The sequence below is a fragment of the Manihot esculenta genome, chromosome 2, assembly GCF_001659605.2.
Source record: "Manihot esculenta cultivar AM560-2 chromosome 2, M.esculenta_v8, whole genome shotgun sequence".
Classification (NCBI taxonomy): Eukaryota; Viridiplantae; Streptophyta; class Magnoliopsida; order Malpighiales; family Euphorbiaceae; genus Manihot; species Manihot esculenta.
Window position 1 is genome coordinate 36,440,396 of NC_035162.2, and position 27,729 is coordinate 36,468,124.

At 42.3% G+C, this 27,729-nt stretch overlaps 1 protein-coding gene across 4 annotated transcripts; it reads right to left on the reverse strand.

Moving 5' to 3' along the window:
- Positions 1-74: 74 nt before the first annotated feature.
- Positions 75-27,729, reverse strand: LOC110609786 (protein N-lysine methyltransferase METTL21A). 4 transcript variants are annotated; one of them, XM_021749586.2, is made up of 6 exons: positions 27,346-27,729; positions 26,372-26,514; positions 25,918-26,102; positions 13,386-13,499; positions 13,013-13,169; positions 75-369 (listed from the first exon to the last, which is right to left on the reverse strand). In XM_021749586.2, the coding sequence occupies exons 1-5, from the start codon at positions 27,589-27,591 to the stop codon at positions 13,042-13,044; spliced, it is 816 nt and encodes a 271-aa protein (XP_021605278.1). In that variant the 5' UTR covers positions 27,592-27,729; the 3' UTR covers positions 75-369; positions 13,013-13,041. The 4 variants fall into 4 exon arrangements, with proteins under 4 accessions (XP_021605278.1, XP_021605277.1, XP_043808202.1 ...); XM_021749585.2 differs by lacking the exon at positions 75-369 and adding an exon at positions 11,966-12,104; XM_043952267.1 differs by lacking the exon at positions 75-369 and adding an exon at positions 11,966-12,124.

The following is a 27,729-nucleotide window of genomic DNA, read 5'->3' on the forward strand; positions in this document are numbered from 1 at the left end:
AAAACCTGACAAGCCTAACAATTACTTGTATATCTAAGACTGACTAATTGCTAGGGCTAAGAGTTATGCAACGAACAAGCAAAGTATCCTCAATTGCTCAATTGCCACACACAAGCAAAGAAACGAAATAACACCAAACAAAGTAGGAAAGTAAAAAGCAGACAGTCATCATTAACGCAAAATAAAATTACATAAAACCAAAACTTAGTTTATAAGTTCATAACAAAATAATGAGCCCACAAAGACCTGTTCGACAAATATTTCACAAACATCTTTAATCTTAAGCTGCATCTGAGGAAGAGAGTTCATCGGTTAGGTCAGGCTCAGGTCCACTGACGTCAAAAGATGTATAGAAAGCCCCGAAAGGATCTGCAATATTATTGTCAGAAGGAGGAGTAACATGGGCATCTATTGTAATACTCGGCCAAAATCTGGTGTCGGAATTCTAAAATTCCAGCGGAATCTCCATTGGAATTCAGAATCTAAGAACCAAAAATTTTAGAAGGATAAAATGGGTCTTTTATAAAATGAATTTTAAATATTTTGAAAATGTGTTTTAAAAAAAGAAATATTTTCAGAAGTTTCAATGTTTGGCTGCCGTACCTCCCAAATTTGGCCGCCGAACATTAGCCGGCAAATCTATCTATAAAAGGTTTCTTATCCGAAATTAGAGAGTATCTCCTCCTTAATTCTAGCAGAGGTGAGTCAAACCCTTTTCTTGATGTTTTCGAGTTGTTTTTCTTTACTCCTCTCCAAAGAATTCACCATTTCCTTCATTTGGTTTTAAAGATCAAAGTTTTTGGTTTAAGGGTCTGAAGTTTAAAGATTGCAAAATACCCTCCTTCTCCCAAACCTTTTTTTCTATTGCGATTGTTGTTCCACAAGAGGTAAGCCTAGATTTCTCAAAACTTGTTGCTTTTGGTATCAATCTGAGTTTTGATTATAGCTTAGTTTGTTAGTTTAGAATGCATGCAAGGTTATGGTTTATCCCCTTCTATGTCTGAATCTTGAATGTGAAATGTGCTAGATCGTTTGCATGTTGTCATTTTTGGGACTTGCTTGTTATTAGGCAGAATTGGGATCTTCTTACAGAAAAACTCAGGTTCGGCCACCGAACCTACCTGTGAATGCTACCACTTGAGGCAACCTAACCTGCTTTCAAAAGTTAGGACTTTCGGATCTGCAAAGGATTTTTGGATCTATAAAGGACTTTAGGCTTCCAAACCTGCCGCCGAAAATTCCCTATAACCATTCCTTATCTCTTTTCTATGTGTTTTCTTATACGCTTTTAGGAATTTCATGGGATAATTCTAAGAGTTGTAAATGTTATGTTTGGTCTCTCATTTAATTTCGTTTGTGTAGGATCAGACTTTGAAAACTGTAGAGGCCAGTAGGTGTAAAAGTTTCTTTGTCTTCCTCTCCAAATTCTCCCTTTCCTTCCAGCTTCCGTATTCTCTTGGGCCTCTTTAGATGTATTATTCTGCTGAGTTAGGGACTTGGAAAGCATATGTAATAATGGTTTGGTTTCTAAATTTTTCATTCAGAGCAAGCTCAAGCTTTTTCTTTAGTTGGTGAAAGTCATATTCTCTGTCTACCAACAACGTAGCATCCATGGCCACGATAACTGATTTCAATGCCGGACTTGACAAATTCCAATTTGAAATCATAAGATCACCTATCTCAACTAAACTCAGACTCGCACCGGTTTGACAATTTTCCTCTACTCAAGGAAATAACATGTGATTCTTAACTCTGAAATAGACATTTGCTAAAGTCTTGAATGCTACTAGCATTGGAGGTGCTGGGGGAGGGATAAGTGGTGGATGAAGAGGAGAAAAAGAGGGAATGTAATACCCGGCTAGAGTCCGGCATCGGAATTCCTGTAGTCCGGTGGAATCTCGGGTGTCAGAACCCTCTAGAAGGGTAATACATATGTTTTCTAAAGTATTGTAACTTGTTTTAAGGTTTTAAAGTGTTAAAAGAAATGAGTTTTGAAAGAAAAGCAACAAGGGAGAAAAGCCAAGGTTCGGCCGCCGAAGGTCACTTTCGGCCGCCGAACATGCATGGCATTCGGGTTCTCCTTCGGCCGCCGTAGTTGGTCTGGCCAGCCAACTATAAAAGGCCCTAGGTCGGTCAAATGGATAAGATTTGCTGTCCATTTGCACGAGCTGAGGTGAGACTTGATCTTCCTTGAGTGATTTATGTGTTTTCTCAAAGCTTTCATGGTTTTAATGGATTTGCATGTGGTTTTGAAGTTTTTGAGCAACAAAGCTAAGTTTGGAAGCTTGGAGATTTTGAGAGAGGATTTCTCCATAACTCCACGTTGGGATCGTGTATTCTCTTGTTTGGAAGAGGCAAGTGAAGATCCTGAACTTCCTTTCTTGATTTTTGAAGGTTTTATGGAAGTTTTATGGGTAGTATGCATGATAGGGTTTAGTTGAGGTTTTTGATGATCTTTGGTGCATAAGTGTGTATATGTGTTGTTTGTGATGTTTGTTGGGGTTTTAGGACAGGTTTAGACCCCTTTGTGCATGTACATGTGTATTTGCTTGTTGAGGAGTTGTGTGTGCATGTGGAGTGAAGGATTGGAGGAGTTTTGCATGAAACAGAGCAGGTTTCTGCCCAACGAGCAAAAACCAGGTTCGGCCGCCGAAGGGAGGTTCGGCCGCCGAACCCCTTGTGGAGGCAGTTTCGGCTGCCAAAGCTTGCCCCCGAACATTTGGACTTTCGTCTCTGGAGGCAAGGTTCGGCCGCCGAAAGTGCCGCCGAAGGTTGAGTTTCGTCTCTGGATGAGACTTTCGGCCGCCGAAGGTGCCGCCGAACATGCATGAGTTTCGTCTCTGGAGGGGGGTTTCGGCCGCCGAACCTGCCGCCGAAAGTGCCCTGTCCAGCTTTCTTTTGCATGTTTTATGTGATTGTTTTAGGATGTTTTAGAAGGCTTTTGGGGAGTTTCTTAGAGATGTTCGTAAGGTAGTTTGGTCCCTCATTTGCGTCCACCTGTGTAGGAACGAACCAGAGGAACCCCAGAGATCAGCAGTGAGCACTGTTTCAGAACCTGCAGAGTCAGTACAGAGTCAGCCAGAGGTGAGTGGAACTTAACTACATCTTTAAATATGAGAAATTAATGGCTTTTAGCATGCTTCATGCATCATAATTGCACTGTGTATAGGATGTTGCATTAGTATTCACGAATATGGCGCATTGCATTTTTCCATGTACTTGGCACTGTTCCTTGTACATTGTATTGTTGTGAGATGGACATAGGTTGGCTCATTAGCCCTCACATCAAGACCTGAGGAGCCCCGAGAGGGCCGGGCACAGGGTACTTCGGTACTATTGTTTGTATTATCAAGACCTGAGTAGCTCCTTCGCGGGCCGGGCACAGAGTAGAGGGAATTTTGAGTCAGTCCATCTGAGATGGGTGATTACTTGTGGGTGATGCATTCCATGAGATCATGTTTTAGTAACATGTTTTATCTGTTCTACTCACTGGGCTAGTATAGCTCACCCCTCTCCCCTAACCCCAGTTTTGCAGGTTCAGAGTACAGGGGGCAGTCAGCAGGGTACAGAAAGAGAAGAGTCATGTAATAGCTAGTGTGGACATGTAATGATAAAGAGATAGATTATGTTGTACAGTGTATAGACTTGTGCTTGACTTATATGAGTTGTAATCCTTTTTATATACATGATCTTTTTATGCAAATGTATTCCTTTATGTGTTTGAAAAACCAGGCTTAACATAGTATGAGTTTAGCCCACCTAGAGCAAAGATGAGAGCTCTAGTAGGGGTTTACAGTACAGAGTTAGTGCATGTACAGGTTAAGCCTTGGAACAGAGAAAAGTTTTAATTTTGACAGAAAATGCGTGATCATGTATGGATTTCACAGGTACACAGACAGTATAGCAGGCTTACTACGAGTCCCGGCGACCTTAAGTCGATCTGGATCCTAGTGCCGGTAGCAGTTCGGTTTCCGGGCTGTTACAGATTGGTATCAGAGCCCTAGGTTTACATGGTCGGACCTATATAGAGAGAGTCGGGCTCATAGAGGTTATAGTTAGTCAAGCACAATAGGAAAGCATGTCCACTAGGATAGGATGTCAGTCCTGTCTATATGATGATATGAAATGCCATGATTCATGCATGTGCATTCTTTTATATGTGTTGCTGATGTGCTATGTTATGTGCTGTGTTCCAGAGAGTTAAGATGCGAGGAACTCGTCGATCAGCGAGATTGACTGGAGTCCGACCAGAAAGTGAGGGTACAGCTGCTCGTCCTCCTGCATTGCCAAGGGCAAGGACTCACAGATCTAGCAGGGAGGGAACGTCAAGAGACCCTAGAAGGTCTTCTGACGAGAGCAGAAGGGGAATAGATAGAGGAGGAAGATCAGAGGAAGTAAGAGAGGCGATGGAAGTTGAGCAGAGAGGAGATGAAAGTATGGGTGTGGGAAGGTCTGGAGAAGGTATGGGGGAGTCCCAGGGAGGCGCTCAGGCCTCGGGGTTTGGCTATCCACCCTTTCCACAGGGCCCGAGGTATCCGATGGGAGGTACGTTGGAGTACTCCAGGTTTGCCCCATATCCACCCTACATGCCTTATCCATTTTTTTACCCACCATATCACATGTATCCACCCCCACCTTTTCAACCAAGTCCAGCAATTGTTGAAGCGCAGCAGCCTAGTTCATCAAGGGGACATAAGGTGAAGATGACCGAGTACTTGAAGTTGGATGCTCCTAAATACAATACAGGAGATGATCCCTTTGAGTACCTCAGTGCAGTTAGAATGATAACAAGTGAGGTGGGAGCAGATGATAGCAGGGCCATTGAGATGGCAGGGTTCACATTAAAGTGCAAGAAAGCTAAAGAATGGTTCAAGAACTATGTGGACCCCAGAAGAGACAGCATGACATAGGAAGAGTTCGCCAATGAGTTCGCTGGGTGGGCTTTTCCTGACAATTCCAGGGAGAGGAAGGTTGTAGAGTTCGAATAGTTGAGACAGACAGAGGAGATGAGTGTTGATGAATATACAGATAAGTTCCTGGAGTTGTTACCATACGTGGGTCAGGCGTATGATACTGACCAGAAGAAGGCAAGGAGATATGCCACAAGGCTTCATCCCAGGTATTTCTCCTTGATTCTTCCAGCAGAAAAAGAGAGTTTCCACTCCATTGTGGATGCAGCCAGAAAGATGGAGGCGAGTGCCATCATACAGGGAACAATGAAGCAGCAGGTGGCACAGTCTTCGGGTTCTAAGGCCCCCAGTACAGCCATTTCTGGCAGCAAAAAGGGAGAGAAGTTCAAGTCCAAGAGAGGAAAGTTCTGGAGCAGAATCAGATCTGGTCTGGGAATGGGTAGTGGCTCCAGCTCTGGCACAGGCGGTACAGTGTGTAGGAAGTGTGGGAGATTACACGGGGGAGTTTGCCGGTTTGGATCTACAGCCTGCTTTAGATGTGGGCAGGAGGGACATATTGCACGAGAATGTCCTCAGGCGACGTTGGTTGCACCATCCCAGCAGATGTCCTCAGGCAGTGTAGTACAACCAATAGCTTCAGTCGTACCACCGAGCAGTGGCAGAGGTAGAGGAAGAGGGGCAGCCTCTTCATCAGGGATGGGTTCCCGAGGTGCAGGTCCGTCAGCCCCAGCACGGATTTTCACCATGACTCAGCAGGAGGCAGACACTTCGAACACAGTAGTGTCAGGTAATCTCATCATTGGGTGTTCAGAGGTGTATGCTTTGATGGACCCCAGTGCTTCTCACTCTTTCATTGCTTCTAGAGCCGCAGAGAGGTTGGGTCTGATGGTGACCGAGTTAGCGTGTCCTCTCTGGGTCAGTGGACCCAAATGTGATCCATCTTTGGCAGAGTCAGTCTGTCGGTTCAGTCCAGTGTGCATAGAGAGTAGATACCTTCCAGCTGACCTTGTGGTTCTAAAGTCGACAGATTTTGATGTCATTCTAGGGATGGATTGGTTATCTACGTATAATGCTACCTTGAACTGCAGGGACAAGGTAGTTAGTTTCAGAAACCAAGATGGGTCAGAGTGTGTCTTCAGAGGAGATAGAAGGGGGACACCTAGGGGTTTGATATCAGCCCTTCAGGCTCGTAGGTTGTTGAGGAGGGGTTGTCAGGGGTTCCTAGCTCATGTGAGAGAGCTAGACAGTCAGGATAGGGAACCGTCCTCAGTACCAGTGGTTAGAGAGTTCCCAGATGTGTTTCCTGAAGAGCTTCCAGGACTACCACCTGATAGGGAAATAGAGTTCGAGATAGAGTTGATGTCTGGTACCAAACCGATCTCTATTCCTCCCTACAGGATGGCCCCAGCAGAGTTGAGAGAGTTGAAAGAGCAGTTACAGGAGTTGGTAGACAAGGGTTTCATCCGCCCGTGTACCTCACCTTGGGGTGCTCCAGTACTGTTTGTCAGAAAGAAGGATGGATCTCTTAGACTTTGTATCGACTACAGGCAGTTGAACAAGGTCACTACCAAGAACAAGTATCCTCTCCCCAGGATCGATGATCTATTCGACCAGCTGTCAGGAGCAGGTTGCTTCTCGAAGATCGATCTGAGATTCGGATACCACCAGTTGAGAATCAGGGAAGAGGATGTACCAAAGACCGCTTTCAGGACCAGATATGGGCATTATGAGTTCATAGTAATGCCGTTTGGGTTGACTAACGCCCCTGCAACATTCATGGATCTCATGAACCGAGTTTTCAGAGAGTACCTGGATCGCTTTGTGATTGTCTTTATAGATGATATCTTAGTGTACTCCAGGAATGCAGAGGAGCATGCCCAGCATCTGAGCATAGTCTTGCAGACCTTGAGAGAGCATGGCTTGTATGCCAAGTTCTCCAAGTGCGAGTTCTGGCTGAGGAGCATTTCTTTCTTGGGACATGTAGTATCAGATGAAGGTATAACAGTGGATCCCAAGAAGGTAGAGGCAGTAGCCAACTGGCCTATACCCACTACAGTGACCGAGATCAAGAGTTTTCTGGGTTTGGCAGGCTACTATCGGAGGTTCGTTTAGGACTTCGCGAAGATAGCTGCTCCTATGACCAGACTGACCAGAAAGAACCAGAAGTTCGTATGGTCTGAGGAATGTGATGAGAGTTTTGAAGAGTTGAAGAGACGATTGACTTCAGCACCGGTGTTAGCTCTGCCGATCAGTGATGAAGATTTCACAGTGTTCTGTGATGCATCCCGAGTGGGATTAGGTTGTGTGTTGATGCAGAATGACAGAGTGATAGCTTATGCTTCTAGACAGCTAAAGAAGCACGAGCTAAACTATCCGACACACGATCTGGAGATGGCAGCTGTTATTTTTGCACTTAAGATGTGGAGGCATTACCTCTATGGGGTAAAGTGTGAGATCTACACGGATCATAAGAGCCTGCAGCACATCTTGAGTCAGAGAGAGCTGAACTTGAGGCAGAGATGGTGGGTAGAATTGCTCAGTGATTATGATTGCAAGATTCAGTATCATCCGGGTAAGGCTAATGTTGTAGCTGATGCCTTAAGCCGGAAGTCACTTGGCAGTTTATCCCATATTACAGCAGAGAGAAGGCCGGTGGTGAAGGACTTTTATAGGCTCATGGAAGAGGGGCTACAGTTAGAGTTATCTGGTACGGGTGCTTTAGTTGCACAGATGAGAGTTACACCTGTGTTTCTAGAGCAAGTGGCTCTGAAACAGCACGAAGACCCTGAGTTAGTGAAGATTGCCAGGACTGTTCAGTCTGGCAACAATGCAGAGTTCAGATTTGACAGTGAGGGGATTCTTCGTCATGGTAAGAGATTATGTGTACCAGATGACAGCAGTTTAAAGGAAGACATTATGAGGGAAGCTCATAATGCAAGATATAGCGTTCACCCTGGAGCCACCAAGATGTATCAAGATCTGAGAATGGTGTATTGGTGGCCAGCGATGAAGAGAGAAGTGGCACAGTTTGTGTCAGCCTGCGAGATTTGTCAAAGGGTGAAGCTAGAGTACCAGAAGCCGGCTGGACTGCTTAACCCACTGCCGATTCCAGAATGGAAATGGGAGAACATAGCTATGGATTTTGTAGTGGGGTTACCGGCGACATCCAACAGACTAGACTCCATATGGGTGATTGTGGATAGACTGACTAAATCTGCTCACTTCATTCCAGTCAGGAGTAACTATTCTGTGGAAAAGTTGGCGCAGGTATATGTAGAAGAGATAGTAAGGCTGCATGGAGTTCCTGTGTCCATCATTTCAGATAGAGGACCTCAGTTCACCTCTAGGTTTTGGCGGAGTCTGCAAGCTGCTATGGGCACAAGATTGGATTTCAGCACTGCTTTCCATCCACAGACAGACGGTCAGTCAGAGAGGACCATTCAGACCATTGAAGATATGTTGAGAATGTATGTGTTAGACTTTGGCGGTTCTTGGAGGCAGCATCTACCTCTGGTGGAGTTTGCCTACAATAACAGCCATCATGCTAGCATAGGGATGGCCCCTTATGAAGCTATGTATGGGAGGAAGTGCCGAATACCTGTTTGCTGGGAAGAGGTAGGAGAGAAGGCTCTAGTAGGGCCAGAGTTAGTGGAAATTACCAGCAAATTAGTGCCTATTATCAGAGAGAGGATCCGAACAGCTGTAAGCAGACAGAAGAGCTATGCGAATGTTCGCAGGAAGCAGCTAGAGTTCCAGGAGGGGGATATGGTATTGCTAAAGGTGTCTCCGATGAAAGGCGTGGTTCGCTTTGGAAGAAAGGGTAAACTAGCTCCACGGTACATTGGTCCCTTTGAAATCTTGCAGAAGATTGGGAATGTGTCGTATAAGCTGGATTTACCTGCATCGATGGAACGAATTCACCCGGTATTCCATGTTTCTATGTTGAGGAAGTTTGTGTCGGATCCGAGTAAGGTTCTCAGTGAACCTGATGTAGAGATCCTTGGGGATCTCACTTATGAAGAGCAGCCAGTACGGATCTTGGACACACAGATCAGGAAGTTGAGGAACAAGGAGATACCAATGGTGAAAGTCCTGTGGAACCATCACAACCTAGAAGAGTGCACCTGGGAGACACGGGAGTCTATGCTCCAGCAATACCCATATCTGTTTTGAGGTTAGTTTGTCCCCTTTTTGTGTGTTTATGTGTTTCGTTGTTTGAGGAACATTCGGGGACGAATGTTCTTAATGGGGGGGGAGAATGTAATACCCGGTTAGAGTCCGGCATCGGAATTCCTGTAGTCCGGTGGAATCTCGGGTGTCGGAACCCTCTAGAAGGGTAATACATATGTTTTCTAAAGTATTGTAACTTGTTTTAAGGTTTTAAAGTGTTAAAAGAAATGAGTTTTGAAAGAAAAGCAACAAGGGAGAAAAGCCAAGGTTCGGCCGCCGAAGGTCACTTTCGGCCGCCGAACATGCATGGCATTCGGGTTCTCCTTCGGCCGCCGTAGTTGGTCTGGCCAGCCAACTATAAAAGGCCCTAGGTCGGTCAAATGGATAAGATTTGCTGTCCATTTGCACGAGCTGAGGTGAGACTTGATCTTCCTTGAGTGATTTATGTGTTTTCTCAAAGCTTTCATGGTTTTAATGGATTTGCATGTGGTTTTGAAGTTTTTGAGCAACAAAGCTAAGTTTGGAAGCTTGGAGATTTTGAGAGAGGATTTCTCCATAACTCCACGTTGGGATCGTGTATTCTCTTGTTTGGAAGAGGCAAGTGAAGATCCTGAACTTCCTTTCTTGATTTTTGAAGGTTTTATGGAAGTTTTATGGGTAGTATGCATGATAGGGTTTAGTTGAGGTTTTTGATGATCTTTGGTGCATAAGTGTGTATATGTGTTGTTTGTGATGTTTGTTGGGGTTTTAGGACAGGTTTAGACCCCTTTGTGCATGTACATGTGTATATGCTTGTTGAGGAGTTGTGTGTGCATGTGGAGTGAAGGATTGGAGGAGTTTTGCATGAAACAGAGCAGGTTTCTGCCCAACGGGCAAAAACCAGGTTCGGCCGCCGAAGGGAGGTTCGGCCGCCGAACCCCTTGTGGAGGCAGTTTCGGCTGCCAAAGCTTGCCCCCGAACATTTGGACTTTCGTCTCTGGAGGCAAGGTTCGGCCGCCGAAAGTGCCGCCGAAGGTTGAATTTCGTCTCTGGACGAGACTTTCGGCCGCCGAAGGTGCCGCCGAACATGCATGAGTTTCGTCTCTGGAGGGGGGTTTCGGCCGCCGAACCTGCCGCCAAAAGTGCCCTGTCCAGCTTTCTTTTGCATGTTTTATGTGATTGTTTTAGGATGTTTTAGAGGGCTTTTGGGGAGTTTCTTAGAGATGTTCGTAAGGTAGTTTGGTCCCTCATTTGCATCCACCTGTGTAGGAACGGACCAGAGGAACCCCAGAGATCAGCAGTGAGCACTGTTTCAGAACCTGCAGAGTCAGTACAGAGTCAGCCAGAGGTGAGTGGAACTTAACTACATCTTTAAATATGAGAAATTAACGGCTTTTAGCATGCTTCATGCATCATAATTGCACTGTGTATAGGATGTTGCATTAGTATTCACGAATATGGCGCATTGCATTTTTCCGAGTACTTGGCACTGTTCCTTGTACATTGTATTGTTGTGAGATGGACATAGGTTGGCTCATTAGCCCTCACATCAAGACCTGAGGAGCCCCGAGAGGGCCGGGCACAGGGTACTTCGGTACTATTGTTTGTATTATCAAGACCTGAGTAGCTCCTTCGCGGGCCGGGCACAGAGTAGAGGGAATTTTGAGTCAGTCCATCTGAGATGGGTGATTACTTGTGGGTGATGCATTCCATGAGATCATGTTTTAGTAACATGTTTTATCTGTTCTACTCACTGGGCTAGTATAGCTCACCCCTCTCCCCTAACCCCAGTTTTGCAGGTTCAGAGTACAGGGGGCAGTCAGCAGGGTACAGAAAGAGAAGAGTCATGTAATAGCTAGTGTGGACATGTAATGATAAAGAGATAGATTATGTTGTACAGTGTATAGACTTGTGCTTGACTTATATGAGTTGTAATCCTTTTTATATACATGATCTTTTTATGCAAATGTATTCCTTTATGTGTTTGAAAAACCAGGCTTAACATAGTATAAGTTTAGCCCACCTAGAGCAAAGATGAGAGCTCTAGTAGGGGTTTACAGTACAGAGTTAGTGCATGCACAGGTTAAGTCTTGGAACAGAGAAAAGTTTTAATTTTGACAGAAAATGCGTGATCATGTATGGATTTCACAGGTACACAGACAGTATAGCAGGCTTACTACGGGTCCCGGCGACCTTAAGTCGATCTGGATCCTAGTGCCGGTAGCAGTTCGGTTTCCGGGCTGTTACAGGGAGAGAGGATGCTACGGAGTGGAGTGTGAAAGGGAAATATAGAATAAAGAGAGAAAATATTTTTATATCATAATATTTGACAAGTCAATAAATTAACTAGGAAATTAGTAAAAAGAGGTCATGAGAAGTTTTTTATTATCTACTAAAATTCTGAGAGATTTATGTTACAAATTAAAGTTGAAATAAAACTATAAGTTTGTGAAATTTATCCAAAACCAAATATATTAGGTCTCAGCTCTCACATATTCTAGGCTTTATTTTTAATTTTAAAATGTTTTTTAATTTTGATTTATAAAAATTATAATACTGAAATATTATTAATTTGATCTCAAATAAAAAGTTTGAGATTAATTTGACTAAAAAATTAAAAATTAACTTATTTGAGCTCTATGAAATAGCACATGGACATGTTTAGCTTTCTTTCATATTTACTTCATGATTAGAATAAATAATTCAAATGAATTCTTATATGAGCATTGATGATTTATGAAAAAATTTTAAGTTGAAAAATTAATTATTTTATTCCAAAACACGAAAATTAATTAAATTCTCATATTTTATATAGATGGATAATTCTAAAATAGAAAATTGCTATTTAGATGGATAAGTTAGTTGCAAGCTAGTGTTCTAGTATGTAAAAGCAGAAAAAGAAGCCATAAAAATGTTAGTTTTATTGAAAAATAAAAAGGTTCACGGCTGCATGAAGCATACAACAAGATCATTACCATTAAAAAGATATAAAGCATTTAGTGTGAAAGCAAGCTGATACTTACAACAGTAACCCATGCCAAACTCCTAAAAAAATCTCCAATAAGCTTCAACAGAAGAAACCAAAATGACGAGTAAAAACTACCTAGGAATACAAGATAAGTCTCTTTAAAGCACTCATCAAAATAACCTCATAACTTCATGAGAAGGGTGCCTTTTCATAAAGGTCGTCACATTGACTAGGTCCAAGTGATTGTTTATCAAAAACACAAGTCTCTTCAAAATCTTGAGACCTTACATAAAGCTAATGCTTACCCAGTATCATAAGGTCAAGGAAATTAGTGACTTGATAACGTGGGAGCTAGCAATCAAAGCCTCAATGAATAACGGTTGCACTATAATGGTCCTAAGGTAACTAGAAGGGACGTTTCAAATAACACAAATGAGTATACCCCATTGGATATCTCCATCTTCCAAAATCAATAACTAGTTTATCTAAATGGACCAAGACAATTCTAAAACTATAACTATTCTAAAACTATAGTTGCATAATAGTTTAGAGACTTTGGGATAACATAGATGAATTAGGGGCTCAGTCTAGCAAATAGGAAGGCTTACTAATTGAATATGCGTGAGAATGAGAAACCCCTATTAAATTAATTTTATGTTGCAACAAGTACTTCAAAAAAGAAATCATGATTAGAGTCCCTTTTTGTATAATTTTTAAAATAAAATGAGTATAGAGAAAGGATTACAAATTCTGAAAAGGAACATCACAGGCAAATAACAGAAAATGCACAGGTTATGAAAACTGACGTTTATCAATTAGTTGGGTATCAAAATCTCATATGCCAAATCCAGTGAAAATGAGATTTATGCATTATAGATATCTTTGTTTAGCTCTGAACACGAGTTGTCAATAGCAAAGTAATATGCGACTACCAATCGTGCATCTAAACTCACCACATAAATGAGCATATATAACAACAGGATACCTTCACATATGAATATTCACGGGCTGAACTCATTTTTTTGTCAGAACATACAACACCACCCGGCTGCTGCAATAATCTGGATGCCACTGTGTCTGCTCTACACGGCCAATCACAAAAACCTTCATTGCAGCCTCTAGAAAGTATTCAAGTACAGTATCTGCCACAGAAACAAGCATTAATAATTGTTCAGTCACTACAAGCGCAGGAAGACAAAGGAAGTCAGGGACTCCCAGAAGCTCAAATTTATCTAGGCGAAGCCAAAAGGTACTTCCATTGTGGCCCAAGTATCCAAGATGTTTCTGCCCCATCATGAGGCACGATAAATTTTCAAATCATTGAGAGAGAGGGTGGGAGGGAGGGGGGAAATTCTTACCATTCCGAAGTTCTCCAGCCAAAAATATCGTTGTTTGGAATCCACATAGTTGCGTTAATGTGTCCAACAAATCCATCACAGCCTCTTCACTATAGATCACATCTGACCCTAGAACTGGAAAAACAGGGAATATCAGCAAATTAAAATGCATAAAAGTTTTCTTATTTGAATGAAATAGAGTATCCAGTTATTCCATAGACAACTTGATAATTCATGCTTACTTTGTGCAATTGAAAGTCAACTACAGTCTTAATTTGTATTCTACTGTAGCTTAATTGCAGGGATTGCTTTCCTAAATAGCTAGAAAAGGTAGATGTATATAAATTTGTATACCAATTCTTGAAATATACAGAAAAACTCAATTCTCTTCACATGGTACCAAAGTTGAGAGAAAATTCTAAAAGTTCTTTTTTTCTCCTTTCTTCTTCCTCTTTCTCAATCCCACTACTGTCATATTTAGATCACCTATCTAGGTGTTCTACTTCCATCACCGCCACCCAGATGGAAGTCTTGGACGCCGATCACCCTTCTATCAAGTTCGGTGCTTAGACATGACACATAGGCAACACATGTTGTCCATTTGTATCGTGTGTCACTCACCGACACGTGATCAGCACATGTGCTGTTTTCTGGCATTGTCCGCAGCTGCAACTGGTTTTCCTTTGTCGCCTTGACTTTGTGATTACAGCCCTGTGTACTGTTTTGGATTTTGGCACCTCGGTGCTTTTGGAAATTTGGATTATGGATTTTCGAGTTTGTGGTTCAGTACTGCTTTGGCCCCTAAACACATTTCTCACCTGTTTGAGATTTATTTTTGGCTTTGGGTACCCTTGTTTACAATAGATGGCTGCCAACAAAGGTGAGATCAAATTTATGATCCCCAATAGCATTCTGGCAATGACCAGGATTAACGAACACAAGCTCGATAGTTTTGGATTTACTTGCAGAGATAAGAATGATTATCTCATGAGGGATCCATCAAATTATGATACCAGGCAAGTTTGGTTGAGAGGCAATGCCCATTTGTTCTTACGGCTTCAAAACTCGATTCACAATGAGGTAATTAGTCTCATTAATCACTTTGAATTTCTTAAACAATTAATAAAATATTTAGAATTTTTATATTTTGACAAAGGCAATATTTCTCATATCTATGATGTTTGCAAGATATTTTATCGGTCTAAGAAACATGATAGGTCTCTTACATTATATTTTATGGATTTTAAATGCATTTATAGAAAAGCTTAATATGTTGTTACCATTTAGACCTAATGTTGAAGTGCAACAAGCTCTTAAAGAATTAATGAAATATTTAGAATTTTTATATTTTGGCAAAGGCAATATTTCTCATATATGTGACGTTGGCAAGACATTTTATCAGTCTAAGAAACATGATAGGTCTCTTACAGTATATTTTATGGATTTAAATGTACTTATAGAAAAGCTTACTATATTATTACCATTTAATCCTAATGTTAAAGTGCAACAAGCTCACTGTGAGCAAATGGCCATTATGAGTTTTCTTGCTAGTTTACCCTCAGAATATTACACTGCTAAATCTCAAATTCTCTCTCGTTCTGAGATTTCCTCCATGATACATTCACAAGAGGCCTTCGTACTAAGGCTACTCAATTTTTATAAATTGTTAATGGTTCTCTTCTTAGTCACAATGCAAGTAGCCAACAAGGTAACAAGGGAGGAAACAGAGGCGTCATTAGCAACAGAAGTAATCAACGCAATATAGAAAATAGTTTTAATCAAGAGTCAGGAGGATTTGTTTGTTATCACTGCCATAAGCCTTACTACACAAAATGTAATTGTTTGAAACTTCTGAGGAAAAATCAGCAATGTCAAATGGCAAAGATGGAAATGGAGGATATATAGTATCTCCCTTGTCTGAGAAAACTGTCTTGGTATTTGTTGAGGAGTTTCCACAATTTTTCCAACATCAGGCATCTCTAAAGTCTGCCAGTTCCCCTAACACCACCATCGCTAAGTCCAGCAAATCAACTACATGACTTGTGTATTCCTCCTCCAAATGGATCATTGATTTTGGTGTCATATTATATGACAGATAATTCAGTCTTGTCCAACCTCTTCTATTGTTACTTTAACTAATGTTTCTTCCTCTTGTGTCATAGGTTCTAGAACTGCGAATCTAACATTTATTTTTTTGTCATTTGTTTCATATCTACGTAAATTCTCTTTTAATTTGTTTTTTTAATAAATTTACTCGTACCTTAGTTCCTATTTTTCCCTAACTATTGTTTATTTCAGGGTCTCATGACGAAATAAATTTTTGGTCAATAACATGAGTCTGGATGTCTCTTTAATAAGCAGTGTACCATGGTCTCTTACTTGCTCAAGTGTCTTAAACTCGCCTTGAATTTAATTCTACATTAGGCCATCCTTCCTTGTCTACCTTGAAGAAGTTGCTCACCCAAGAAGTTACTCTTACTTGCTCCACTATCACAGCCAAAAGTTGCTCATTTTTCTCTTCTAGCAGCGCCATGCGCTGGTAAACATTATCGAATTCCAGTGTTATCCCCTCTTGGGTGGCATATGTATTAGACAACGCCGCAAGATCATCAACCCTTCTTTCAAGGGCATCAATGCGGGTTGCCGACTTCGTCATGCTTTAACACTGCTCATAGATCGTTCAAGCTCTGATACCAAATGTCACGGGCCCAGGCTTTGGCACTCAATTGGGACTGTGTAGCACTCGACTTGAACGCTATCAAGGCAAGTCAGCCGATGTATCTACACTTTGGTCTACACAACGAAGCACGTCGGTTAACAAAGAGGCTAGAATGCTGTTAAAGCGAGCAAGATAAAACATGTCAAGCAGATATTAACACCCAACAAGTATAATAGCATAAGCAACCAAGGTATCACATGTAGGCACCGATATTTTGATAAAAGGGCTACTCATTTCATTTCAGGGGCAAAATAATCATTACACACAATTCAATACAATGATCCTCACACCACTTGCAGACAGGGGAGAACGCCTACAAGGGTGGAGGCACAGCACAGGGACTCGATAGGCCTACAGTGACCAGCTGGGCCCAGTCTCCACTGGTGGCCAACTAGTCACTCCCCCCTAAAGAGCCTTAAGGACAAGTTGAGCTGTGGCAAGAGGAGACATCAATATGTCTGAGGTGACACCACCCCCTTAATAAATACATGAGAATGAATTACAAGAAATTGACATAACACTTTTGATACTACTATTTTATACTAATTTCTACCCATCTTGTTTCTGAAAAATCCCATGTTGGGAAATTACATTTTAGTCCCTCTAAGATTCTCGAACCCTAACACTCTCCCCCACTTAAACGGTCGACGTCCTCGTCGACTGAGTTTGATGAAACTCTTCAATCTTCTGGGAATGTTGTTGGAGGCTTGACTCTTTCTCCCAACTGGTTTCTTCAATGCTGAGGCCTTTCCATTTGACAAGGTATTCTTTGTAAGGAGGGCTTTTGGTGGTCTTGATAACTCGTTCAGCTAAAATTTCTTCAACGCCTTGATGCACTGGTGCTGCTCATGAAACGACTGGTGTTGAGAGTTTGTTTCTGGTGTCGTCTGTCACATCTGCATGATATGACTTGAGTCTGCTCACATGAAGTACTGGGTGGATCTTCATCCATTGCGGTGGCTCAACTTTATATGCAACAGGTCCCACTTTGGCAATAATTGGAATTGGCCCTTCATATTTGCGCACCAATCTTCGATCTCAGTTGCGGAGGAATCGCAGTTGTTCTTGTAGCAGCTTGACCATCACTAAGTCTCCCACTGCAAACTCTTGAGGTCTTCGATGCCCATCAGCCATCTTCTTCATATGCTTGGATGCCTTCTCTAGTTGAGCTCGTGCAATATCTGCATTTCGCTTCCACTCCTTCGTAAATTGATATGCCTTGGGGTTCCTCCCTGTGTATGGCACATCGAGAGTATGAGGTGCCAGTGGTTGTTGACCTGTAACAATCTCAAATGGACTTTTGTTAGTGGCAGAGCTCCTTAAGGAATTAAAACAAAACTATGCAACATCAAGTAACGAGGCCCAATTCTTTTGGCTGGTGCTAACAAAGTGTCGCAAGTACTCCTCTAGCAACCCATTGAATCTCTTTGTCTGTCCATCGGTCTGAGGATGAAAGCTTGTCGACACATTTAGCTTGGTGCCTAAGATGTTAAATAACTCCGACCAAAAGGTACCTGTGAACCGCCCATCTCTATCACTGATAATGCTTTTAGGAACATCCCAATACTTCACCACATATTTAAAGAAAGCTTTGGCTGTTTCTTCAGCTGAACAATATCTCGACATTGGTATGAAGGTGGCATACTTGGAAAACCGATCTACAACTATTAAGATGTGATCATACTCCTCCACTTTTCGTAAGCCCGCAATGAAATCCAAGGAAACGCTCTCCCAAGGTCTGCTTGGAATTGGTAGAGGTTGCAAAAGACCTGCCGGTTTTTGTCTATCCACTTTGTCCTGTTGGCACACCAAGCAAGTCTTTGTGTACTCTTTCACATCATCTTCCATGTGAGGCCAATAATAGCCCTGTTTTAGCAAAGCTAGCGTGCGCCGCCAACCAGGATGTCCAGCCCATAGCGTATCGTGGCATTCTTTTAATAGTAGTCTTCTGATGTTCCCTCCCTTTGGGACATATACTCGACTTCCTCTTGTCAAAATTAGATCATTGTCTATCCAAAATTGGCGAGTCTTCCCTTCTTGAGCTAGATTCCACAAGCCTAGTGCTTGAGGGTCCCTCTTCAAATTTCCTCAAATCTAATCACCCACTGAGTTTTCCACTCGGCTTTGAGACAACTGAGCAATTCGGCTAAGAGTGAGAACTTCTGACTTTCTGCTTAATGAGTTGATAAGACAAAAAGTCAAGGATGTTGATGCAGCCATTGTAGCAGCCGAAAGCCTAAATGACTACTCCTCTCCAGCGAAAAAAAATTTTAATTCCCCTATTTCCCAGGATAGCCGACCTAACAAGTGGAATAAGTCACAAAGGGAGGAGTGACTAGTTGGCCACCAGTGGGGACTGGCCCAGCTGGTCACCGTAGGCCTATCGAGTCCCTGTGCTGTGCCTCCACCCTTGTAGGCATTCCCCCTTGTCTGCAAGTGGTGTGAGGATCATTGTATTGAATTGCGTAATGATTATTTTACCCCTGAAATGAAATGAGTAGCCCTTTTATCAAAATATCGGTGCCTACATGTGATACCTTGGTTGCTTATGCTATTATGCTTGTTGGGTGTTAATATATGCTTGACATGTTTTATCTTGCACGCTTTAACAGCATTCTAGCCTCTTTGCTAACCGACGTGCTTCGTTGTGCAGACCAACGTGTAGATACATCGGCTGACTTGCCTTGATAGCATTCAAGTCGAGTGCCACACGGTCCCAATTAAGTGCCAAAGCCTGGGCCCGTGACATTTGCTAGCCAGGTGGCAGGAGTGCTTACCGGAATTTGATTTCCAGTTCGAATATAAACCTGGGAGTTCCAATAGAGTTGCAAATGCATTAAGCAGAAAGTCAAAAGTTCTCACTCTTAGCCGAATTGCTCAGTTGTCTCAAAGCCGAGTGGAGAACTCAGTGGGTGATCAGATTCAAGGAAATTTGAAGAGGGACCCTCAAGCACTAGGCTTGTGGAATCTAGCTCAAGAAGGGAAGACTCGCCAATTTTGGATAGACAATGATTTAATTTTAAAGAGGAAAAGTCGAGTATATGTCCCAAAGGGAGGGAACATCAGAAGACTACTATTAAAAGAATGCCACGATACGCTATGGGCTGGACATCCTGGTTGGCGGCGCACGCTAGCTTTGCTAAAACAGGGCAATTATTGGCCTCACATGGAAGATGATGTGAAAGAGTACACAAAGACGTGCTTGGTGTGCCAACAGGACAAAGTGGATAGACAAAAACCGGCAAGTCTTTTGCAACCTCTACCAATTCCAAGCAGACCTTGGGAGAGCATTTCCTTGAATTTCATTGCGGGCCTACGAAAAGTGGGGGAGTATGATCACATCTTAGTAGTTGTAGATCAGTTTTCCAAGTATGCCACCTTCATACCAATGTCGAGATATTGTTCAGCTGAAGAAACAGCCAGAGCTTTCTTTAAACATGTGGTGAAGTATTGGGGTGTTCCTAAAAGCATTATCAGTGATAGAGATGGGCGGTTCACAGGTACCTTTTGGTCGGAGTTATTTAACATCTTAGGCACCAAGCTAAATGTATCGACAAGCCTTCATCCTCAGACCGATGGACAGACAGAGCGATTCAATGGGTTGCTAAAGGAGTACTTGCGACACTTTGTCTGCAGCAACCAAAAGAACTGGGCCTCGTTACTTGATGTTGCACAGTTTTGTTTTAATTCCTTAAAGAGCTCTACCACTAACAAAAGTCCATTTGAGATTGTTACAGGTCAACAACCACTGGCACCTCATACTCTCGATGTGCCATACACAAGGAGGAACCCCAAGGCATATCAATTTACGAAGGAGAGGAAGCCAAATGCAGATATTGCACGAGCTCAACTAGAGAAGGCATCCAAGCATATGAAGAAGATGGTTGATGAGCATCGAAGACCTCAAGAGTTTGCAGTGGGAGACTTAGTGATGGTCAAGCTGCTACCAGAACAACTGCGATTCCTCTGCAACCGAGATCGAAGATTGGTGCGCAAATATGAAGGGCCAATTCCAATTATTGCCAAAGTGGGACCTGTTGCATATAAAGTTGAGCCACCGCAATGGATGAAGATCCACCCAGTACTTCACGTGAGCAGACTTAAGCCATACCATGCAGATGTGACAGACGACACCAGAAACAAACCCTCAAGACCAGCCGTTTCACGAGCAGCACTAGTGCATCAAGGCATTGAAGAAATTTTAGCTGAACAAGTTATCAAGACCACCAAAAGCCCTTCTTACAAAGAATACCTTGTCAAATGGAAAGGCATCAACATCGAAGAAACCAATTGGGAGAAAGAGTCAAGCCTCCAACAAGATTCCCAGAAGATTGAAGAGTTTCATCAAACTCAGTCGACGAGGACGTCGACCGTTTAAGTGGGGGAGATTGTTAGGGTTCTAGAATCTTAGAGGGACTAAAATGTAATTTTCCCAACATGGGATTTTTCAGAAACAAGATGGGTATAAATTAGTATAAAATAGTAGTATCAAAAGTGTTATGTCAATTTCTTGTAATTCATTCTCATGTATTTATTAAGGGGGGTGTCACCACAGACATATTGATGTCTCCTCCTGCCACAGCTCAACTTGTCCTTAAGGCTCTTTGGGGGGAGTGACTAGCTGGCCACCAGTGGGGACTAGGCCCAGCTGGTCACCGTAGGCCTATCGAGTCCCTGTGCTGTGCCTCCACCCTTGTAGGCGTTCCCTCCTGTCTGCAAGTAGTGTGAGGATCATTGTATTGAATTGTGTAATGATTATTTTGCCCCTGAAATGAAATGAGTAGCCCTTTTATCAAAATATTGGTGCCTACATGTGATACCTTCGTTGCTTATGCTATTATGCTTGTTGGGTGTTAATATCTGCTTGACATCTTTTATCTTGCTCGCTTTAACAGCATTCTAGCCTCTTTGCTAACCAACGTGCTTCGTTGTGTAGACCAACGTGTAGATACATCGGCTGACTTGCCTTGATAGAGTTCAAGTCGAGTGCCACACGGTCCCAATTGAGTGCCAAAGCTTGGGCCCGTTACATTTGGTATCAAAGCTCGAACGATCTACGAGCAGTGTGAAAGTATGACGAAGTCGGCAACCCGCATTGATGCCCTTGAGAGAAGGGTTGATGATCTTGCTGCGTTGTCTAATACATATGCCACCCAAGAGGGGATGTCACTGGAATTTGATAATGTTTACCAGCGCATGGCGCTGCTAGAAGAGAAAAATGAACAACTTTTGACTGTGATAGCCAAGTTGTCTAGAAGCGAAGGGGAGCCCACGGTGGTGGAGCCAACCCAAAATTCCCCTGTTGGGAATGACACCCGGTGGGGTGATCTGGAAACAAAAGTAAATGAACTTGGGGCGGTGGCCTCTCAAGTTGAAGATGTGACAGAAAATCTGAAATCTCTTGCTGATGCGCACACTTCCCTAGTGGGAGTTGTTGACGAGATCAAGGACAATGTCAAAGACACCGTGGATGTTATAAGAGAGGGTGTTGAAAATACCGTGAAACCTATAGAAGACGAGATATAGGGGCTTAGGGCACAAGTGAATGTGCTGATGAGGACAGCTGGGAGTTTGAGTGTTGACTTCCACAGTTCAAGGATAAGGTCCCCGAACCCCTAGCCTACACGGGGATTAGGGATGCAAAAGAGGTAGACAACTTCCTCTTCGACATGGAATTGTTTTTCAAGGTCACGAAGCGAGATTCTGATGAGGAGAAGCTGCTAGTTATCCCAATGTATTTGAAAGGGGACGCTAAGCTATGGTAGCGATCGAAAATGGAACAGGCGATGGCAGGACAGGGCCAAATTGAATCTTGGGAGACTTTCAAACAAACGTTAAAGGCTCAGTTCTATCCGGAGAATGTGGCGCTTAACGCGCGATGGAAGTTGAAAGAGTTGCAACAAACGGGCTCCATCTGAGATTATGTTAGGGAATTCACAACCCTAACATTGAATATAAAAGATATGGGCGGACCGGACAAGTTCTTTGCATTTCTGAGTGGTTTAAAACCTTGGGCCCTCAATGACTTGATGAGACAAAAAGTCAAGGATGTTGATGCAGCCATTGCAGCAGCCGAAAGCCTAGATAGCTACTCCTCTCCAGCGAAAATAAAATTTAATTCCCCTATTTCCCATGATAGCCGACCTAACAAGTGGAATAAGTCACAAAGTGGGGGAGTGACTCACCCCAATTTCTCAGCTGGAGGGGTTGAAAGGAAGAATTGGAGCTTTGGGACTAGTTCAAATTGACTAAGTTTCTCAGGAAGGGAAAAGTCCAATGTGGGGAAACAAGCTAGTCGGCCCCAAGGATCAAATGTTGTTTTAGTGCCGAAACCCAATGTAGTGAAGTGTTTCCTTTGTAAAGGACCACATAGGGTGGCGGACTGCCCACATCGAGGAGCTCTAAATGCCCTGCGAACTTTCCAAGGAGAAGGAAAAGAGCCCCAAGTGGGTGAACAAAGCATGGAAGGGGATGATCCATCAGTGGTGGGGGCTCTACGTTTCTTGGGAGCTTTGGAAAAGAAAAAGGAACAGCCAATTGCGGGAAGGGGATTAATGTATGTGGAGATGACCATCAATGGAAAATCAACAAGAGCATTAATAGATACCGGGGCCACTGATAACTTTGTAGCAGATTCTGTAGCCACCAGATTTAAGCTACGTGTGCAAGTAGAAAAGGGAAAGATAAAAGCTGTCAATTCCGAGGCATTGAACACTGTTGGAGTAGCTCATGCGGTGTCTTGTGAAATGGGACCTTGGAAAGGGGAGCTAACCTTCACTGTCACACCTTTAGATGATTTTGATGTGGTGATCGGGATGGATTTTCTCAAAAAGGCACGAGCGGTGCCGGTTCCAGCTGCGAATTGCCTACTTTTGATGGGGGATAAGCCTTATGTTGTACCTACCACTTTTAGTCCCTCTAAGATTCTAGAACCCCTAGAATCTTAGAGGGACTAAAATGTAATTTTCCCAACATGGGATTTTTCCCTTCCCGAGAAACTTGGTCGATTTGAACTAGTCCCAAAGCTCCAATTCTTCCTTTCAACCCCTCCAGCTGAGAAATTGGGGTGAGTCACTCCCCCACTTTGTGATTTATTCCACTTGTTAGGTCGGCTATCATGGGAAATAGGGGAATTAAATTTTATTTTCGCTGGAGAGGAGTAGCTATCTAGGCTTTCGGCTGCTGCAATGGCTGCATCAACATCCTTGACTTTTTGTCTCATCAAGTCATTGAGGGCCCAAGGTTTTAAACCACTCAGAAATGCAAAGAACTTGTCCGGTCCGCCCATATCTTTTATATTCAATGTCAGGGTTGCGAATTCCCTAACATAATCTCAGATGGAGCCCGTTTGTTGCAACTCTTTCAACTTCCATCGCGCGTTAAGCGCCACATTCTCCGGATAGAACTAAGCCTTTAACGTTTGTTTGAAAGTCTCCCAAGATTCAATTTGGCCCTGTCCTGCCATCGCCTGTTCCACTTTCGATCGCCACCATAGCTTAACGTCCCCTTTCAAATACATTGGGGTAACTAGCAGCTTCTCCTCATCAGAATCTCGTTTCGTGACCTTGAAAAACAATTCCATGTCGAACAGGAAGTTGTCTACCTCTTTTGCATCCCTAATCCCCATGTAGGCCAGGGGTTCGAGGACCTTATCCTTCCTTGAACTATGGAAGTCAGCACTCAAACTCCCAGCTGTCCTCATCAGTACATTCACTTGTGCCCTAAGCCCTTGTATCTCGTCTTCTATAGGTTTCACGGTATTTTCAACACCCTCTCTTATAACATCCACGGTGTCTTTGACATTGTCCTTGATCTCGTCAACAACCCCCACTAGGGAAGTGTGCGCATCAGCAAGAGATTTCAGATTTTCTGTCACATCTTCAACTTGAGAGGCCACCGCCCCAAGTTCATTCACTTTTGTTTCCAGATCACCCCACCGGGTGTCATTTCCAACAGGGAAATTTTGGGTTGGCTCCACTACCGTGGGCTCCCCTTCTCTTCTAGACAACTTGGCTATCACAGCCAAAAGTTGCTCATTTTTCTCTTCTAGCAGCACCATGCGCTGGTAAACATTATCGAATTCCAGTGCCATCCCCTCTTGGGTGGCATATGTATTAGACAACGCAGCAAGATCATCAACCCTTCTTTCAAGGGCATCAATGCGGGTTGCCGACTTTGTCAGGCTTTCACACTGCTCGTAGATCGTTCGAGCTCTTATACCAAATGTCACGGGCCCAGGCTTTGGCACTCAATTGGGACCGTGTGACACTCGACTTGAACGTATCAAGACAAGTCAGCCGATGTATCTACACGTTGGTCTGCACAACGAAGCACGTCGGTTAGCAAAGAGGCTAGAATGTTGTTAAAGCGAGCAAGATAAAACATGTCAAGCAGATATTAACACCCAACAAGCATAATAGCATAAGCAACCAAGGTATCACATGTAGGCACCGATATTTTGATAAAAGGGCTACTCATTTCATTTCTGGGGCAAGATAATCATTACACAATTCAATACAATGATCCTCACACCACTTGCAGACAGGGGGGAAACGCCTACAAGGGTGGAGGCACAGCACAAGGACTCGATAGGCCTACGGTGACCAGCTGGGCTCAGTCTCCACTGGTGGCCAACTAGTCACTCCCCCCTAAAGAGCCTTAAGGACAAGTTGAGCTGTGGCAGGAGGAGACATCAATATGTCTGAGGTGACACCCCCCTTAATAAATACATGAGAATGAATTACAAGAAATTGACATAACACTTTTGATACTACTATTTTATACTAATTTCTACCCATCTTGTTTCTGAAAAATCCCATTTTGGAGAAATTACATTTTAGTCCCTCTAAGATTCTAGAACCCTAACACGTGAGACCCATGCGGGTAGGATTTTGGCATCGGAGTGGGACAGCCGGTCAGTGACAGGCCGGCGACTCTATTGGTGGCGATGGTGAGATGAAAAGTAGCCCCTAAATAAGCAGTACCAAAACAGTAGATGTAGGGTTTGGAAACCCTAAAAGGAAAAAATTATATTGAAATCCTTAAAAAAAAAAAACTATGCTACAATAAAAATTTTGGAGAATTTTAGAGTATTCTTGTATTTCTCTTTTGATCTTTACAACGATTTATATGCCTATTTAGACATAGAGGATTACAACTAAAAATGATGCAAATAATCCTATAATTATAAAGATAATTAAGGATCCAAATTTGTGTCTAAAATTAGTAATCAATCAAATCATATCACTAGAAATCAGCAAATAAGTCAACAGACAATAAACTTATAACCTATTCTCAACAAAAAGTTTAGGTGTTGAAATATTAGTATGCTGCAATTTAAGTTGATTCTTCGTTCACTATGAACGTCAATACTTTTGTTACGTTAAAGAAATCACCATAGCAACAGTTGCAGTTGCTACAATTTGACTCTGACACACATCCATTGCAACTGCAATTTAAAGCCAGGCATTCATGATCATTGCTCCAGCAGTAAAATGGTGAACACAGGTTTCATTTTACTGTCTCAACATGACACCTTTTCCTAGTTAATCTTTCAATAAAGAAATAAAGCCAGTAAATTTAGAATTCTTTTAAAAGCCAATGCAGCCAATACTTGAAAACATTAGCATATCCAATTGCCTAAGTAGATAGAGAAGCATAAAAGACATATAAGAACCCACCAAAGCAATTATAACAAGATACTTTGCTTTTCCTAATTTACAAGATTTGTTTTCAGCATTTGGTTGTTTTTCACTATCAGTAATTTGAAGCATCAGTACCACGCAATTAAAACTCTACATTACTTGTTATGCACAGATAGAAAAGCATAGTTACTGTAATCAGGTAGAGGTTCCATCAAATCTCGGTCGGGCTCATCACCCCATATGAGTTCTTTCACAACTGCAGAGCCTCGCAAATCTCCATCTCTCAAATTAGCTTCAACATTCTTCTTCAGTAGTCTCAATCTATCAGGGAGATCAGTGAATGCAACTTGAGCACCCAATAGAGCTGCAATGCAGCTGGAAAACGAAAAATACAAGTGAACAAATTCAAGTGAGAAAAAGGAACAGGATAGTTAACAATAAAGATTTCACCATTAAAGAATCTATACATAAATTAACCATAGAGATTTAATGAGTTTGTTTACAAGAGAAAAGACCAAATAACCTTAGTGGTAGAGCTTCTGAAATTGGTTCTGAAGACACATTAAAAGAAGACATCTTTGAAAAATAAAGCATAATATAATTAAGAAGGAAGAAGTGAGACATTGAGATAGCAATTATATTACCCTACCAATCCGCATCCAGCACCCAACTCAACAACCTTCTTTCCTTGAAGCATAAGCATCTTCGAATCCACAGCATGCTCCAAGAACTTCCCCAATACAACTCCACTATCCCACATCACCGAACCAGTTACTCCAGGTGCACCCTGAAATTTAAGCAATTATAGTAAAAGAAACAGTCATAGGAATAATTGAACCATAAACTCTAACAAGAGCTATAACACTGACAAGATCCAAGATAATATTGATGACTCTTAAAATGTTTCAACAGAAAAGAAGTGGGAGGTGGTTACATATTTATGCTCATAACTTAAGATGACTCAACTTGAGCAAATCTACCTTGCAAACAAATGAATGAACAAAGAATAACAGTGAAGTCATATGAACCCTTACAAATATACATACTTGATTCTTGATTTAGAATTAAGCAAGCATCAAAGTTAGTGATGGCAACTATGAAGAAAGACCAAAAGCAGCATTGAAATAACTTTGGACTGGCGTGCAAAAATTTGATACAAATTGATCAATGTCAAACAATCTTCCTAACTATACTCTTCTATTAATCCCGAACTATGCCTGAGCACACTGTAGGCTTTTGTCAACAAAACAAATCAAATTGATGTAATTCCACATGCATCTGTCGCCAGAACTACCTTTCCTCTGAAAGCGTTCAAAGTCCTAATTGAACATTATCAACAAATTAAAGTAGTATTGGTAACTATAAAAACAGGCATCTCAATCTCATATCCTCTAGATTTTATTGCCCGACAATCCGAAAACATCACAAGACAAGCACTCAGAAATTTCCCCATCTGGAACTGATTATAAATCATGGGTAACATTCATTTTCCAGGAAATGAGCGGAAAAAATTGACGAAAAAATAGCTCCTAAAGGAAGAGTTAAAAACTTGGAGGGTCAAAATCGAGTTGAAACCTCAAAATAAAGGAAACCCAGAAGCTGAAGTTCAATAACGTACCAAAGAAGAAGGAGACTGAAGAATGGAGAGAGAGCGGCCACAGGCGTCAAGGCGGAGTTGGAGAGAGGATTGGGAGACGAAAGAATTGGGTTTGGAAAAAGTAGGCTGTTGGATTCCCCAGAGAAGCATTATCTCCTCGGCAGGGGATTCTTGATCGTCCCTCAACACTTTCACTTTCCCTCTGTAGGATCCCATTTCTGTCATCTCATCGTCCTCCACTTCCGATTCACCAAGAACACTTGCCATAACAAATGCAAAAATTTCCACTCCTTTGCTCTGCTTACTGCTTTTCTTCTCACGTTAACAAGATTACTGTGAACAAAATAATAATAAAATAACATATAAAAAAAAATGGAAATAAGTGGAAATGCAAAACTATGGTTG